This window comes from Macrobrachium nipponense, chromosome 17, assembly GCF_015104395.2.
Source record: "Macrobrachium nipponense isolate FS-2020 chromosome 17, ASM1510439v2, whole genome shotgun sequence".
Taxonomy (NCBI): domain Eukaryota; kingdom Metazoa; phylum Arthropoda; class Malacostraca; order Decapoda; family Palaemonidae; genus Macrobrachium; species Macrobrachium nipponense.
In genome coordinates, this window is record NC_087210.1 from 58,631,767 (window position 1) to 58,650,540 (window position 18,774).

The 18,774-nt window shown below is 36.8% G+C and overlaps 1 protein-coding gene across 1 annotated transcript; it reads right to left on the minus strand.

Annotated features, from left to right (window-relative positions):
• Positions 1-6,382: 6,382 nt before the first annotated feature.
• LOC135196268 (acidic mammalian chitinase-like) lies at positions 6,383-15,781 on the minus strand. The gene is made up of 10 exons (XM_064222972.1): positions 15,623-15,781; positions 12,302-12,450; positions 11,501-11,644; positions 10,529-10,660; positions 9,597-9,849; positions 9,026-9,210; positions 8,180-8,311; positions 7,752-7,925; positions 7,496-7,609; positions 6,383-6,703 (listed from the first exon to the last, which is right to left on the minus strand). The coding sequence occupies exons 1-10, from the start codon at positions 15,672-15,674 to the stop codon at positions 6,545-6,547; spliced, it is 1,494 nt and encodes a 497-aa protein (XP_064079042.1). The 5' UTR covers positions 15,675-15,781; the 3' UTR covers positions 6,383-6,544.
• Positions 15,782-18,774: the final 2,993 nt, after the last annotated feature.

Below are 18,774 nucleotides of genomic sequence, written 5' to 3' on the forward strand. Positions count from 1 at the left end.
CATTGGACGAGAGACCAGCTAACTTTTGCATTCAATTGCCTATTGTTTGAGAGAGAGAGAGAGAGAGAGAGAGAGAGAGAGAGAGAGAGAGAGAGAGAGAGAGAGAGAGAGAGAGAGAGAGAATCCAATGGCGCCAAATCTTGCGAATACAGGTTACTTAGCTCTGTGGTATCACTGACCCACTGTCCTTGCCATCATCATAAATTAGTCTTTCCTTCACTCTAGTTTTAAATAGTGATATTTTCCTTCTCACCTAATCATATCGGGTGAATTATTCCTCAAAATGAGTAAGGTAATGTCTCTCATAAGCAACCCATAACTGTACGAACTGCGTCTATAAGTCAGTTCGAGAAGGATCACTTGAAACTAAATAAATTGTTTCAAGGCAAAAGCGTGCAAAGGATACGTCGAGATATCAAGATGTTTGAAAAATAAGATGTTAAAACTATGTTATCTAATTGTGATAGATTTCCGTGGCAATACTGGCCTCTAATTTTTGTCATGTCCGGGGTATTTAAACACCTTACAGGAACCAAAGTATATTGATAGTGTATTGATAGTTTCTTGCAATACAGTTGAATACAGGAATATGTCACCATGACTCCCATTTCTACAGTACTATTTTTTTTTTACCACCACGGCATGCATTTGATTTGGAAATTTTTTTAATCAATTTACTTTTTATAATGTAAAACATATAATATATACGTAGTATAATTACATGGCATTCTTGCATAGAAATTTGAATTGCTAAAAAAAATCAATATGTTGAGGATATGTGCATTTGTTATGCCTTTGGTTGTAGACTAATAAAATGCCAGTGTATGCCTGGATGTATGTACTGGTCCGCAGAATTTTTTGTGCTCTCTTGACTAGTCCGTGAAGTTGAAAAGGTTGGGAACCACTGCACTATAAAAAAGCGCTTGAAGTATGCCATTATTTCGCAATTTAGGAGAAAACACTTACTTCGAGAGGGACGTAGAGGTCTCGGTGTGCTGCCAGGATGGGTCACAACTCTTGACTGATGCTCACGGCAGCAAATTCAAGTACTTTTTCGGGAGGGTGGCCGTATTCCGGGATCAGTGGCCGCAATGTCTATGAGACATATCGTTTGGTTAAAGCATAATTACACCAAGATTTGTTTCACTCACTTAAAATATACAAGTGATTTTAATTTGATTCCAGTAACAATAGTTATCTGTACCTACCGTTTGCTGACACTGTCCCGAAATAATCTCGCCATGTAACGTTTATGATTTAAAAAAAAAGGAAAAAAAAACTACCTCCAAGGCTGCCCTTACATGTCTAAAACTGACATAATGATTAACTACTATGAAATTCAGGGCCTCTGTAACACGGTTTTTTGGATTTTGCTCCTTATCAAAGCATCGCATGTAGCTGAAAGTTGACATATGTATATTTTACAACTACACACAAATTTTGTGAGCATTATCAATAACCTAAACCCGATAGTTTTAATTTTTATAGAGTAAAAATGATCTAGCCGACGCCATGGCCAATGATTGCGAGACATGAGTCGAAAAACATTCATTACGTAAACATCATTTTACGAAATGTTGCCCCGCCCATCCACCAGACAGAAACCCATTCACCTTATTCCATCTGCTCTGAAACCCATAGTAGTCAAGAATGGCTAACAGGATTTGGAATTGTCCCCGTGGTTGCAAAACTGCATTTGTCTTACGACTTGCAACTTTATACAGTCAAGAGAAAGCCCGTGACCATACTTACTATAGCCTGAATAGGTAGTCAGTTTCTAGTTTAAATCCAATGTTTATGGTCTGATTTGTATTTAGCGTAACGTGATTATAATACTTGTAATGTCATTCAGGATTTTGAACATTTCCAAGAGAGAGAGAGAAAGAGAGAGATTGTATGTAAACAGTCTTTATATAACTATTTTTGTTAAAATAAGATTTTTATCCAAAGTAAATACAAGCTTATATGTGCTAAAATCTCCAGCAAACCAACGGATCATCCGATATATTTTTTTTTTCTTCTTTAGTCTGTACGACCATGTTGGATATAAAGACTTATGAATGGCGGAACGATACATAGATGTGGGTGGGGTATCTGTGCTAGCGTAGTAATACTACTGTAGCAGTAGTGCCGCAAAATTAGTAATAGCAGCAATATACATGAATTAAACGTTTAGGCCAATTGCTGGGATCCTGAGGATCATTTAGCACTTCTTACAGCTACTCGAGAAATGAGTTTTTATAGCCAGAGGTTAGATTTCCTAATACAACAATGTCCAAGGTAGCCTTCAGTGTTATCCTGAATTATAACGAGGCCAAAGTGGGTGGAGCCTCATGAAGTCATCATTCTGACGATAATTATTGGTGAAGGTTTAAAGCCAAAATACGGTACCGTCTATTTTTTTTTTTTTATGAATGGCGGAACGATACATAGATGTGGGTGGGGTATCTGTGCTAGCGTAGTAATACTACTGTAGCAGTAGTGCCGCAAAATTAGTAATAGCAGCAATATACATGAATTAAACGTTTAGGCCAATTGCTGGGATCCTGAGGATCATTTAGCACTTCTTACAGCTACTCGAGAAATGAGTTTTTATAGCCAGAGGTTAGATTTCCTAATACAACAATGTCCAAGGTAGCCTTCAGTGTTATCCTGAATTATAACGAGGCCAAAGTGGGTGGAGCCTCATGAAGTCATCATTCTGACGATAATTATTGGTGAAGGTTTAAAGCCAAAATACGGTACCGTCTATTTTTTTTTTTTTTTTTTTTTTTTTTTTTTTTTTTTTTTTTTTTTTTTTTTTTTTTTTTTTTTTTTTTTTTTTTAGTAAATAGGTAGATAGCCGATAAATAAAAATTGCTTGACACTGGATACAGCAGTTATCAAATGAAGCTTGTCTACTATGTCTTTGAAAATTACCAACTATTCCCTACATCTTGTCAATCTGATTGTAACTTATAAAGTAGATTATACTTTCTTAGGACACTTATTTTGGGAGTTAGACTAATAATCAAAGTGTTTTTGTATTTATTAACATATTTTGTTGGTTTGTTCATTATGACAATTATCAGTGGAGAGGATTCAGAGTTCATAAAGATGTACTGCTTTGCTTGTATTTAAATTTTTGTCATTGTTGCCTGAAGTATAGCCTTTGTTACGTATAGCCAACCATCCATCGAGAAAGAGGGAAGAAATGCTGTCATAAGTTATGTAACGAGTGCGTTCGAAACCTTATCTCTGAGTAAGTTGGCCCGTCTTAAAAAAAAAGTCACTTTTACATTATAAGTACCAAATTTATTCAACCTACGTAATGCAGAATACAGTCAAAATTTATGAGTAGATATAATGTGTATTCTGAATAAGCGTTATATCTATGAAATGCATAGATAAAAAGTTATTGCCAAAAAACCGTGTTACAGAAGCCCTGAATCTCATAGTAGATGTTATCATACAGACCTACCTACTGCAAAGAATTCTTAATGAGTGACAAAATATGTTAATTTAAGTGTCCTTTTGCATTGCAGTAACACCACAATGATGCAACTTATTAGCTCAACCAATAACGTACCTTACAGACTTACTTACGAAAAGGAATTTTGTAATGACGAGCAACATGGCTATTTAATATAATATATGATTCCCAAATGAAATAGCTAACGAACTTATATTGCAATATCCATAAAATATAAGACACGTTAACTGATAGCCTAAATGTAGGCCTAACCACTACCAAAATGTTTATCCGCGTGGCAAAAGTATACTTTACTCACCTTTGAAATATTCGATTGTCTCTTGAAGATTTCCTGTGTCATTTCTGCAATTTTAAGCTGCACAATTCACCATTTTGAAGATAATGAACTGAAAACATTCCGTAGTTCCGGAGTGTTCGACATTAATTAATAGACAGGCAACGAGTGATGAATGCGCAAACCTGACTTCGTGTGTGGGCCAGTGTTGCCAACCATCTAAGAGCTCCTTACCCTACCTAAGTTGAAATGACCCTACTTCCACTGTCATTTTACGCTACGCCCGGCCTTAAGATATATAAATATTTAATAAATTTGTTGTTCATTGGTTACTTTTTAATGAGATACAAGACAAGCATCTTGAAATTACCCTACTACATTTTGCTCAGATTTCGTGACATTACCCCATTACCCTACAGACCCAGATTTAAGGCTGAATTATCCTATGCATAGGGTAATTACCCCACGGTTAACAATTGCACACTCGTTTGTTTGTGCATAAATGAATTTATTTGGCGCTTCACTGATTTAGTGGTTATAATGGTAAATCTGAAGAGGTCATTATTTCGAGGACGGAGCTGTAAGATTCTATACACACACAGATGCATACATACATACATACATACATGCATACATACACACACATTATATATATATATATATATAATATATATATATATATATATATATATATATATAATGTATATTATATATATATAATGTGTGTGTGTATGTATGCATGTATGTATTTATGTATGCATCTGTGTGTGTATAGAATCTTACAGCTCCGTCCTCGAAATAATGACCTTTTCAGATTACCATTATAACCACTAAATCAGTGAAGCGCCAAATAAACGGTCATTCATTTATGCACAAACGTGTGTGCAATCGTTAACCGTGGGGTAATTACCCTATGCATAGGATAATTCAGCCTTAAATCTGGGTCTGTAGGGTAATGGGGTAATGTCACGAAATCTGAGCAAAATGTAGTAGGGTAATTTCAAGATGCTTGTCTTGTATCTTATTAAAAAGTAACCAATGAACTACAAATTTATTAAATATTTATATATCTTAGGCCGGGCGTAGCGTAAAATGACAGTGGAAGTAGGGTCATTTCGATGTATATGTATATATATATATATATATATATATATATATATATATATATATATATATATGTGTGTGTGTGTATCATAATTAATGTTTGTGATTAATCGATTATATTTTGTTTACTTGTAAAATGTAATCCCATTTTCTCTTGGAGAAGTGTTTTACTCATTCTGGCGATTAAAACCCGTTCATCATACCATAATTGCAATCAGGATGGAAAAAGATACCTTGGAAATTTGAACAGGAAACTGCCTGCTCTGTTATTTCTTATAGCTTAAACTTTTTCATTACAAAGGAATCATGCACGTTATAAATAAAAGAAATATCGAATAAGTTTTTATTAATAATTGTCAAAACTTATACTGCGAGTAGTATACTATTTATTGTTTCCTTTCAGGTCTCCAAATATCTTTAATTTTGTAGAGTTCCCTATTTTTCCCTTGAAGTGAGGAAATTTCCAGGGCTCCGGTGTCAAATTTTTAATCAGACAATCTGGATTTTTTTATTTGACACATATACAGTTGGTAACCTTGAGATTAATTAATAATTATCGCGGTTCACAAATATACTTCATACATATGTTTCTCTATTAATTGTTGCATGTCGTCACTGAAGCTACCAACAAACTTTTATCCTTATCTATCTAACATGAATTTGTAATTGTGTTTGTAAGCAGTCTAAGAATGAATTGAGTGGACTCCAAAGGGGGTTTATTTAGATGCTCTAATTGCTGGGTTGAATCTGGAGTGAAGTTTTTAAAACAGCATTGAGCATGTGCTTTTTTTTATCTCCTGCCTTTTCTAAACAAGGGATTTGATTCATTTTCTGGTGTCTTTTTGTCATTGGCGGTTAGATTTTTGTTTATTAAAATACATATAACTTTTATACTACATATAAATTACCATTTAAAGTTGTACTTAACCTAAAATTATAAGTGGCGTCATTTCAGATTTTTGTTGGGGGGCTAAGACGGTTTGGCGAGCGCAAAGAGCCTAATCAGCCGGGGTTTTTATTTGGAGCTATTTTATGTGTTTTTTTGAAGCCACACGAGCAAGGCATTTCAGCAAAAATTATATATTCCCACTACTGTTTGTTTATCTCATCATCACAGACAAGGATCAAGAAATGTAATATTTCCGAGAAATTTCATATATTTATGATTGCACACATTTAAAAAGAAAACATGCCGTTACTTCTTGGGGCTTGTGAGGTGAGGTGGGCAAGTTGAGGCAACTTGAGTCTTGGTGGAGGGGGGGGGGGGGGATAGTTGCCCCCCTCCCCCAGCGCACCCCTCCCCCCAATCCCCAAATGACGCCCCTGGAGCCTGGACAGGTAGAAGTGATTCACTCAACTTTGTCATTTCTGTTTTCACGCTCTTCACTGATACTGAAATGAAATACTATTTCCCAAATGAATTTTGTTATTTGCAAGTAGCATATTAGGTAGCTGTGCAGAGCAAACATGTCATCTATCAACGATAATTTATAATTTTGTGAGCAATACGTTTAGATGAATTATACAAGTCAGAATGGTTAATACTTTATTCTTCGTGCGCAACAAACTCGTGTTACATGATATAAGAAAAAGTTATGATAAGATACAATAACTTTTTGTAGTACACTTGATACGTCAAAGTGTCAATATTTGTTGTAAAAGGTGATATGATACCCAGAATCGGGTAATAGTCTTTATATTAAGTTATTGGTAAGGTAAGCTGGGCAATCATTAGGGCAAGGCTTATCCGGCAATGAGCACACGGTGTCTGTCCAGTCGCAGTACAGGGCATTGGGATTGAAGAGTGTTCCTGCTGGGCATTGATTCTCAAGTTCCACCCATCCTGCAGTGTCCTGTAAATGGCGTAACAAAGAATTCTTAAGTACCGCAAAACATGATTTTTCTCACACCCTGAGAAACACCAACGTGTACGTGAATGTGCGCACACACACATTTATATGTAAATAAAGGTATAAGCCCCGAAGGAAAAATAAACAACGGAGTTGCTGCAAGATCTTTCGACTCAACTCTGCAGTTTGTCTCCTGAGTAAAGGACGTTGAGTCGAAAGATCTTGCAGAACTCCGTTTTTTATTTTTCTTTCGTGGCTTATACCTTTATTTATGTATTTATCACGTTCCAAACTTTCGTGATTCAGTTACACATTTATATGTGTATGTATGAATGTGTGACTTTGTTATAATCACAGCTATTGAGCCTTTTCTAAGTACAAATGTCTTACAGAGCCAAGTAATAGCCAGGAATTTTTTTACGGAGTTAAAATGGGGAACGAAAAGAAATGTCTCAGAAAGACATCTTTTAAGCGATTAGATTTAGTAGCGTTCGTGATGATTGAAGAACTTGGTAATCTGTTTAGATTGCTGAAATAATTCGGAAGCTGATGGGATGGCAGTCTGTTCCCACGATCAAGGCCAATGAGAACATCAAACACAAGGAAGAAAAATGGGGCGATAGATCTGCCACTTATAAGTTAAAAGTTCACAGATTTCATGGAAATTGGAGGCAGGGGTAGAAATCCAAAGCGAAGCAGAGGGAAGAAACAACAACTGCGTTCAAGGACCTACCAATCGTGCCAAACATCTGAGAAATATTGCTCTGACATGATTTCCCAAGGTTCAATACTTACGATCGTGCACATGTAGTAGTGGGTGCAGTCGTTCGAATCGGGGTTGGGTCCTACTACGCTGCAGTGAGGAGATGGTGGAGGTGGAGTTGGAGGAGGGGTGGTTGCGAAGGGGTCCTTTCAAGAAAAAGAGATGTTTCATGAACTATTGTCAACAAGAAATCCCCAGCTATAAGGAATACTTTGAACACAATATGCTCTAAGATCATACATATTATTCGTATCATTGCCACGGGAACTATGGAAGTGCAGTATTTACCCGAGTGGTATCTGGTTCCAAGGTTGGTGGCCTCGTGAAGTGGCCTCCACTCAAGGCTTCGTTGATGGACATGAGAAGAGGGAACGGCTCACCGTGGCATTTGGCGTGGAAGTCGTCAGTCTCGACACTCCAGACCATGCAACCAGCCAAGCCCTTGTCTAAAACGTACTGGGCCTGTGGGAGAGATGACCAGTTACGAAATTTAAATGTTGGACATTTGGACACTGACCTTCATTTTCATTTCACGAAGAATGCATTAACTGTAGGATTCAACTGGAATGTTTGGAGCATAAATCCCTTGTTTGTAAGAATAGCAGTGGAATTAGGCTAACAATGGTTTCTTGTACAAAAGGTTGACCACCATGGTTAGCAGACATTGAGAATTTATGGGCAAACCTCCGCGAAAAAGACGTGACCACTCCACCTACCTTAATGGCTACGGAATCAGGGTCTTCATAGGATACCCATATTTGGTTGTGGGAGATGGAGTAAGAGTAAGGCTCGTGCATGGCAGGGTCATGAACGATGGTCCAGTCCTCTGTCCTTTGGAAGTCGCAGATCTGAGAGAAGAGAATCCCATTTGCTTTATACGTATGCAAACTCATCTGAATGCCTTTATTTAGCCAGTAACAGACTTCATCAAGTATATACGTTGCTGCTATAATTTAAAAAAAAAATCCAGTTATTGGAAGGTAGTTTTTCTATCTATCTATCTATAAATATCATAATTAGTCTCTTGGGATGAGATCTGTAAACCTCGTTCATTTTTTCTTGACTACTGTTTGCGGAGGGGGAGGGAGGAGGGGATTGATGGCGGGCGGCTGTTAACTCTCGTAAGTTATCATTTCTCATGAAAAGTTACGCAGTGTTTCCGAAGATACCGTCCAAAAACACTTACGCTAGCAAGAATAAGTGAATGATCAGGATCCAGATTTCTCAATTTAAGAAAGGAAACGAGGGAATTCAACAGGGAAGTAAGTAATGATTCTGAATGATAATATCTTCAAGACTGTTGAATAGTAAACTTGATTGTCAAAGGATATAAGCCTTAGATTACATCTGTTTGCACTTCTTGAAAAGAAGTGACGCTAATTCTATCATAGTAACTGAATAGCTCATCATCCAAATGGCATACCATGTACTAAAAACATTGGGTATCATTGATCACATTAGGTAACTGTGATCTGTCCTGTATCCACTAAAACTGATAACACGATAAGTTATTTACAGAGATATTCGTGAAAAATGCAATCAGTCCGTTGTTATAGACTCACTTCGTTGTAGCCCAAGAATCCGTTTTGTCTAGTGAATGGCCCTGCAGTGCCAGCTTGAGACGCGGGAGCATAGAATCCAGTTTCAGATGTAGAGTCAAGCCTCCATGTTCGGCCATACAGAGGAATACCCAAAACCAGCTTGTTTGCCGGGGCACCCTTATCTAGCCAGTAGTTGACAGCGAAGTCCTAGAAAAAAAAAAGTTCTCTTTTAAAGCTTGCATATTTTACGCTGAATGTTGAATTCTTTCTAAGTTTTCATTGTTGTAGGTAAACTTATTAAACAAAGGAGTCAAATAAATGCCGCATCTGAATTATTACATGAGGGAAAGGAGAAATCTACCTGAAAGTATTTCGTTCATGGAAAGATTAATCGGACTGCCAGTAGGTCTAATTAAATTCACAAGGCGTTTTTGACACGAAACTATTGAGATCTGTTCACTGCTTGAGGAAGTAAACTCCCTGATAATTGCTTGTAACACATCTATCTGACCAACTAACTACTTCTGTAGAGAGACTCTCTTGAAAATTATAAATGACTTCAATCTTTTGCGAAGATCCAAAGTTTATTCACCCCCATTTAGGTAGAGATTGTCGCCAGTATCGTCTGGGTGAGGGTAAAGGCAAGACTGGTGGTGGGTGTATTTCTCCCAGCTGCCGTGCAGATCATAAGCCATCAGGTTGATAAGGTCAAGGTGTTGGGACATAGCTGGGACGTCATAAGCTGGGTCGATGGTTTGTTTACCAGCAGACACAGCAGCTGTGAGTATCATCCCCTCTGCGTGCAGAGCCTCCTTCAGGTCACTTAGGAGGGTGATGAAGTTAGTCTGTAAAAAAAAGGTTAGAGGTTTATTACCGTTCGGTGTTCTAACAGTTCTCTGTTCTGTTTTACATCAAGCATAAAGTCATTTTCATCGGATGATAGTACTTTATAATCTATGTAGCTATCTTTTAGCTTTCTTGTTACTTTAGGCTCTTTTATCCACTTTGGTCATTCAAATAATTTCAAGTAATAGGTGCCATAATAGAACTTTTTTTTTTTTTGTAATCTACTCATATTGCACTTAACATTTTGCTTTTAGATGATGCACATTTGACTTAAATTCTTGGAACATGAGGATTGGAATGTTTGGACTTTAAGGAGTGTTTGTAGTATTTACACCAATTCCTTGACAGGGGCGTGTACAGGGGGGGGCTTCGGGTGCTTGAGTCACTCTCCTTTTTCTTCTTCATAGCTAAGGTGCTTTTTTTGCCAGAAATTTAATTGGATGATATTATACATAGATTTATTGATATTGGACCAATATTTGTCACATTATTCTTTCAACATTTTTTATTTTTTATATATATCGTATATTATATAGATAATTGTAGCATATAAAACATGGCAGATTTCATTTTCAGAACCTAAGGGAGTGCCATTTTTTCCACTTGAGCCCCTGACCTTCTGAAAGTCTGTGAACGCCCCTGTTCCTTGAAATGTAACTGAAAGTTGCGGATACTTACGTAATCCTCAGGATTGCCACCTCGCTGTGTAGGATACTCCCAGTCCATGTCCAGGCCATCGAAGCCATGGGTCTTCAGCAAAGCAATTGAAGAGTCCACGAAGGTCTTCCTCTTCCCTGCATCTGCTGCCATCTGGGAAAGAGGTGAAATTTCTTATCTGTCATTAGAGAAACACCCTTTTCTATTATTACACAGATGTGATTCATATCAAATATGCGCTTACCCAAGGTTAAGGTATGGGTAGAAGTACTGGTTCTTATCAGGTAGAATTACTTATGTCAGTTCAAGGTTGGGGAAGGTTATGTTAGGTCACTAATATAACCTTATATTCATTCCCGCAGAATAAGAAATCAAATTCGCTGCATAACCTTCCAGAAACCTGCGGATAACATCTTTCCGCCGTAAAGAAAGATTTACCATCTTTCCAAAGTAATATGAATGCATTTCCTCATAAGATTACTTAGATGTGTCATTCAGCCTTATAGGCCAGTTATTAATGAACTCGTGTGTATGTACTAGTCAATATGAAATAAGTTTTAAAGTATTATGGCAATTCTTTCCCGTGGGATGAAACTTGGTATGAGAAATAGATGTTTCATTTTACACTGCATCTAGGAATATAATTCCTATCAATGACAGTCATATTTAAGGGAGAATCGGAAGCAGCGGATGGTATTGTGTGAGGACACTCATCTCGCCTACATATAGTCAATATCATCCATAACCTATAAAGTACTTTTCATATGAAATTTTGCAGAAGGAAAATCTCGATTTCTACCTATAATTATGTAATAATAATCAAATTTGTCACGAATCTCTTATGTGCTATAAATTTATGACTGTGATCACGCCGTTTTCAAAAGAAATTTAATTGAAAATGACGCATTAGAAATCTAAACACAAAACACTTCATTCTTAAGCACAAAAAATAAAGATTTTCGTAAACAACAGAATCAAGAACTGGTAGTATACCGCAGAGTAAGAGGCTGAACCTTCGTTCCATCCGCCGACTCCCAAGATGGTCTTCAAGTTGACGTTCCTCTTCTTGAGTTTCACGAAGCGGTCATATGCACATTTGCCTCCGCCGTCACACAAGTCGTTCCAGGGGTCCAGAACCTGTTTTGGCATTGAGTAAGATTTCTTGTACTCCAAAAGAAACTGATTTCTCAGTCTAGACCGATAAGAAAATATAATAAACAATCAAATTTCACAGACCACTCTCGAGCTTTACAGATTGCTAGATGTCATGAGAATGTGCGTAACTGCTGATTTTTTTATGAGTAATAAGTACTGAGCAGATTTCAAATAAGTATGACGCTAATGCCATTTCCTTTATTAAACATTCTTTATTCTACACTAAATCATGACTAAAGACGAAGCACACATTGCGAAAAATAGCTTTAACACATACAAACAACAGGATCATCAGTAGTCTGAAGATAAATTAAAGATTTTTCTCACTATTCTCTCTGACTCTACATAACACTCACTGGGTTGAATAACAGACTCTCTGTTATTCAAATCAGACTAACATATGAACATACCCTAATAACTTCTCAGCCGTTGATATGGGTGAAAATTTAGTTATTAGGAAAACCTTCCTTGCTGTCATTAAACCGCAAAATCCTATCATGTCAGTAGACTTGAAGGTGAAAGATATGTTGTAAGATATCTTTCACAAATGAAGAATGAAAGAAAGATATTTGATATAACATTCTTTGAAAATGCCCACTTCGTATACTGCATTGACAGAATGTGACATAAGTACTTTACCTTAATCTCATAGCTAGTGGGATCCAGTCCGGCAAAGGCATAGATGAGATGGGTGCAGAGAGCTGGGTCCACGTCTTCCACGTCAAACTTTCCTTCTCCTGGTCTGTACACAGCCCAGGAACTGAAGTAGCAGACGACCACCTCAGCTTCTGATGAAAGAAAGCGAAATAAATAAATATTTTGTTTGAGAAAGGTGGAATGAACAGCTTTATATCAAAAGTTATTGGTGTGGAATCCATACACCTTCGTGGTTTCAGTCGTTTTTCAATGAAATGTATAGGAAATACGAAAATCATGCGTAGCCCGACGACGAATATATTTCCGCGATCTCATTAGCTAGTTTCGATGGTTGACCACGACCCACTAAGACTGTACTCGGTTTTTTTCCATCTGTCCACCAGCGTGTGGTGTTTGCGTATGGTAACACTGCGTCCCGGGCTTTAGATAGTTACATTCAGCTTACATTCAACAATAATAATAACCCTATTTCGAACATTAACAGTGTAATTTGCATACAGTAAATTATTAAAATACTTTTCAGTTGCAAATGTACGGCCAGATATCCTTTTATTTACCTAAAACTTACACATAGCGTAACTATCTAAAGCCCGGGACGCAGTGTTACCATACGCAAACACCACAGGCGGGTGGACAGATTAAAAAAAAAAAAAAAAAAAAAAAAACAAAAAAAAAAAAAAAAAAAAAAAAAAAAAACAGTATAGTAGGTCCTCCCGGGTATGACGATTACATGTTTCTATTTGCTTTGAGGCATCCAAGATTATCTGTTATTTCTTTCATTCTTTCAAAAAGTACACTTGCTTCTTTCATGTTTAGGTCACATCACATTCTTTAATTTATTTTGCCATTTTTTCTCATTTAAAATTTGTGTATGATAATATACGGACAGTTGTCTTTAACAAGGCTACGAAACGTATCGAATTGATATGAGCAGATCCGGTACCAGTGGTTAGCATTCAGAGATGGAGGAAAAAAAAGTTTTCATCACAGATTTTGATCTAGAATAATTAACATCGTTAATTGTACTTGAATCGCAATATTTAATGAATGCATCGTAAAAACGTAAACTGAACATAACATTTGTTTTCTTATCTTAAAATTTATTTGGATTATGATTTTATTGTAAACTCTTAACTTATTTACGATGGAAGAACGGCCACGCAACAAATTAGAGAATCCGACACTACCCTGAGCGGGCGCTCACCGAAAGCAATTCCCAACCCCACGAATCCAAACTTTCGACAAACCCATGGTCTGGACTCTGGATCCACTCACGGTCTAGACAGTGGATGATGGATCCACTTCCACTCACCCTCTAACTTTCCCAGCTATGTAGGTTGCCACTCAAGGTTGCCAGAAAGAAATAGCGGCCAATAATTCTAAAATCTGCCACAGTTATCGCATATTCTGGGAGTAAGCTTACAAACTACTTTGTTCTTGTTGTTGTTTTTTTTCCTGTTAGGAGGGCTAGGAAAAGTCTATGAAAGAGCGTACACAGGTCTAAAAAAGGTGTTTGGCGTTGATTTAAAAATACTGGAATTTTAGGATAGGATATTTATGATTTATTTATTAGGATGAAAATGTAAAAAAATAAATCATGTGCATGTTAAACAGTACAGAAAAATTATTTCTAATTAATTTTAGATGATTTATTTTAATTTTCGTTGGTGAAGCAACCCCTCTATTTGACTGCAGATTTTAGCACGTTTTAATTTACGTTAAAAGTTAGGAATATAATGTTTACAACTTACGTGTCCCAAGTAAGCTGGAAATCAGATCACGCCTTGTTTTAGTATTAATTCTTGTTGTGCACAATCTGTTACTTAGGAATAATAGTACTGTTAAAAATAATGTTAATGATTAGTAACAGCACTGCTTCACTCCCCCGGCCCCTCCCTCGCACTACCTATACTGTCCACTAAATTAGAAAGGTAGCTATCAGTAGAACATTTACTCTCTGATGAAAATTCTTCTTTACTCATAAACTTGTCTAATTCAAGGCAACGGGTATGAAATATCGAGTTGAACTCAATATTTGGAAAAGGTGAAACGAATATTAGTGTAGGTCTATGAAGTTAAATAGCAGTACCTACCGTGAATGTCTCTGCTGGTTTATGTGTTCAGTTCAAAGACAAACAGGTAAGGGAAAAGTTTATCGCAAGGATGTTGGTTTATCAGATCCTGGATTTCCTTTGGGGGAGGGAGGATGGGGTCAGGGGTAGCTCGCGCCGGCTCGGCGAAGGTAAACGATCTCAACTCTCATGAGACTACTACTTAATCGGTGAGCAAGGTTTGGGAATTCACGTCGATGATTTTTATGTTCTTGAAGTTTCAAGTTACAGCTGGGCGGCAATGAGAGAGAGAGAGAGAGAGAGAGAGAGAGAGAGAGAGAGAAGAGAAGAAGCGAGAGAGAGGAGGAGGTTGACGGGAAGAGAAACTTCGATGCTCGAATAAAACTCATACGAATCTGTTATTATTCGCAGAATATCGTTAAAAGCTCTTACGCGATAAGTCATCAATATGTGTATTGTTTTCCCACATCAGTCTGATTTCATCTATTTTCCCATGTGCTGAATTCAAACCTTATCCGTTTATCTCTGAGCTACCTATGGGTCGTCTGTACGGTAGTCCGTATTCAATATGATAAGTAGTCGTATCTGAATCATCTTCTCCACCATACAATGAGAGAGAGAGAGAGAGAGAGAGAGAGAGAGAGAGAGAGAGAGAGAGGAGTTCTGCGCTATCTGGTTATTATGACGACGACTTGTCACCAGGAGCAGCCGTAAAATTTCCCATGATGAACTTTGAAAAAGGCACGAGTACTGCAGTGAGGCTTGACGTGAATGCATATAAATCTTTCTGTGACCTATAATAGATATTCAGCAATAAATAATTGAACACTGACTATGTTCTAAGTGAGGGGTAACGCTAATCCGTGAGAAACCGGAAACTCAGAGGACACGCCCTGGGATGACTTGCGATGTCATGCGAATCGTTCTGTGCGAGGTGGTGCATTAGTTTCAAGGTTAATGTCAACTCGAATCTTATGCATAACGATATTCATTCTTTTATAAACGACAGGCTACAACTACAGTGGTAAACAAAGTTTCTTGGTGTAATGATTATAGATCACTGTTTTGCTTGGATGAATTCATGAAAAAAAAGAATAGTTTTTCCTTTAAACGTGTCTGTAGTTCTATAATAAGTGAGCGTGTATTTTCGTGATAAACTCTTGCAAAGTTACCTCGACTCGTTCCAATGGGGCGAATCCTTCAAGAGACTGAAAGAAAAAGGATTCCTTACCTATGGAGGACAGGAATACTCCGAAGAGTGAAAGGAGTAGCAGCAACTTCATGGTGCAACCGGCCGAGACGAGCTCCAGGCACGACAGTGGAGTGGAGGGTCTTATGAAGACGAATTTGTCCCGTCTCACGACAGGAGAGACGTCACGTGGGTACGGAGTGATTTCGAACGTTCTGTCCGGTTTCGTAATTGGAACTTTTTTTTAGTAATGTTTCTGTATGTACTGCATATGCCGAACTGATAAGGCTTCCTTCAATCTTAGTTCATTTGCACTTGAAACACTCAAGATTTTACCCGCAGTGTGTGGGTGTGTGTATCTATGCATACAGTGTATATTTCAATGTATATACAGTAGATCTGTCGTTTTTGTTTATATATAGATGTATACGTACAAACCAATATACATATGAATACACACACATATGTCTTATATATATATATATATATATATATATATATATATATATATATATATATATATATATATATATAAGAGGCAGATATATTTATAACCAAATACGTAGATAAGCAGTGGTATATAAATAATTTGCACCAAACAGCTAAAATTTCATTCATATTACAGAACTCACGGTTTCTTTAATGAGCTGTTATAACAAGATTCACTCTATTGCTGTTTGGTAGTGCATCGCCAATCTTTGATAGATAGATATATCGATAGATAAATATACAGGATGAGAGAGAGAGAGAGAGAGAGAGAGAGAGAGAGTATGATACTCAGTCAATGCCTATGAATAAATCTAAGTTAAGAGACAAGCGTTAGAGGTTATATTTACTTTCGTATGAAAACAAATAAGGAAAATGCAAATTTGAAATGGCCTTACAAAAATGTAGTGCCATACCTTGATTCCCACTTCAAAGTCCTTATCAATACAATGTTGAACACAATTTAATTCTAAATTTTGTTAAAAGTTTGAACGACTACGGCGACAGCAACAACAAAAAATTAATTTAGTAATTCCTTTTTCACTTACTACTACTCATATTAGGACGACGGTATTCATATAATCATAATAAAACTTGCACCAATGTTATAGAAACGTGGGGCTTGGAGAACGAAAAATGTAGATAGTGGCTATTTCAGAAGGCTGCCGAAAGGAGACATTACCAGATTTGATGAAATATTAGTCTGGCTTCGTGGAACAATAGATAGATCAATAATTGAGGTTGTAGGCATCAGCAACCTACGTACCTTAGGGCAGGGCATTAAAGAAAACGAGGTAAAAATGACAATATATGCAAGAACTGGTCGCCTTTTAGAACATAATCGGCCACCTCAGTAATGAGAAAATTGCTCTGGGTTAGTTTCAGTTGGAAATGATATCGTTTGAGTTAATCAAGTCTAGCACTCTGCCTTCACTGCTTCCAGTTACGAGATTTTCTTCTGTTCAAGCAAAAAAATCTATTTTCAACTGACGGGTGACGGGATAAGTAAACATATTCTGGAGCAAGTTATATTCGTATCTGCTTTTATAAATATATTGATCAGGGCCGTCTTTAGTCAGCAGCCTGTTAACTTCGCTCTTGTTGACACTTTACAGTAACTAACTGTCAAGTTATCGTCTTAGGTTTTTCTTGGCATCCAAGAAGCTTCGTTGAGCTTCAGAAATTTTAATGGTCCTAAACACGAAGTTTCTCTCACCGTGTCATTTTTAAAAGGTTTGTGCTAATGGACGCCAGAATCAGATCAATATTTCTTCCTTCGAAATGGTTATTCCGTGTTCTACGTCAAACCGAAAAAGCACACATTCGAATCCTGGTCAGGCCAGATACCCGTATATCATTTCATTTCGGATTCAAGTTATCCCAGAAGTATAGTGAATTCAATTTTAAAGCTTTCGATTTAACAGTGATAAAAGGTAATACTTTAGATTTAACAGTGATGAAAAGCACAGCTTTAGATTTAACAGTGACAAAAGGTAATACTTTAGATTTAACAGTGATGAAAAGCAAAGCTTTAGATTTAACAGTGATAAAGGTTAAAGCTTTAGAATTAACAGTGAAGAAAAGCAAAGTTTTAGATTTAATAATGATGAAAAGAAAAACTTTAGATTTAACAGTAATAAAAACTAAAGATTTGGATTTAAGAGTGATGAGAAACAAAGCTTTAGATTTAACAGTGATGAAAAGTAAAGATTTAGATATAACAATGATAAAAAGAAATGCTTTAGATTTAACAGTAATGAAAAGTAAAGCTTTAGATTTAGCAGTGATGAAAACCAAAGCTTTAGATTTAACAATGATGAAACGTAAAGCTTTAGATTTGACTGTGATGGCAAATACTTATAGAATTAAATTGTCAAGGACGGTACGTACAACACTTGGTTAGGTCAAGCGTGGGCGAATTGACGCACGTAATCTCGTTATCTATGAAATCCCTCAAAACGAAAAATTAACTGACAAAACAATGTAACATCTGTCCCTTTCTAAGCAGAGTATCCTTGGAAACGACACGAAATAGTTCGATGAAAATAAATTTAATCTTTATTTACCGGTCGGATAAAGATTCTTAGCCCATCTCTATCAAGATTGCTTAAAAAATGACGGGATGAGCCCAATTAACCGAAGAATGAATTGCCATTCTTCCGTTTTCTGTTGAAAAGCAAATGACAATTAATCGCAGATAATAAAAGAAGATGGATACCTTCAAATAACACGATGAAGTAGAAGATTTTGAAGTTAAGAGAAGAAAACTAATAAAACTGTTCGATAAACAGACAGATAAACGGAAAGAGGTTAAGAGACAGAGAGACAGTAACTGAAAAAAATAAACTGTTCACGTTCCTCTACTACAGCCTTGAACTGACTTGATGCATCTCGCGATAAAGCGGTAAACAAATGACTCTCGTTTGCCTGATGTTCATTTCCCACACCTAAGTGACTTTTATCTCGCAATATGAAATGCCTTTCAATGCAAAAAAAAGCAAGTAAAAGAAAGAAACAGCGTCACGTGGTGATATACCACGGCTCCGTCGTTGTTTTCGTTGGCAAGAGAGCTTTGTCAGTGTGCAAAGATGAAAAAAGGAAAAAAAGTTAAAGGAAATGTGTCACATGAGTACCAATCCTCTCGTCTTTTGGGAACTCGACGGGAAGCATAATTATCAATATTGTCGGCAAAACTGTAGTTGTTTATA

Coding starts and splice junctions, on each gene's coding strand:
- LOC135196268 (XM_064222972.1), bottom strand. CDS start 15,674: ATGAAGTTGCTGCTACTCCTTTCACTCTTCGGAGTATTCCTGTCCTCC. Junction 10,661..11,500: donor GTTCAGCCTCTTACTCTGCG/GTATACTACCAG, acceptor CCTCTTTCCCAG/ATGGCAGCAGATGCAGGGAA. Junction 7,926..8,179: donor CTGATTCCGTAGCCATTAAG/GTAGGTGGAGTG, acceptor TCTCTCCCACAG/GCCCAGTACGTTTTAGACAA.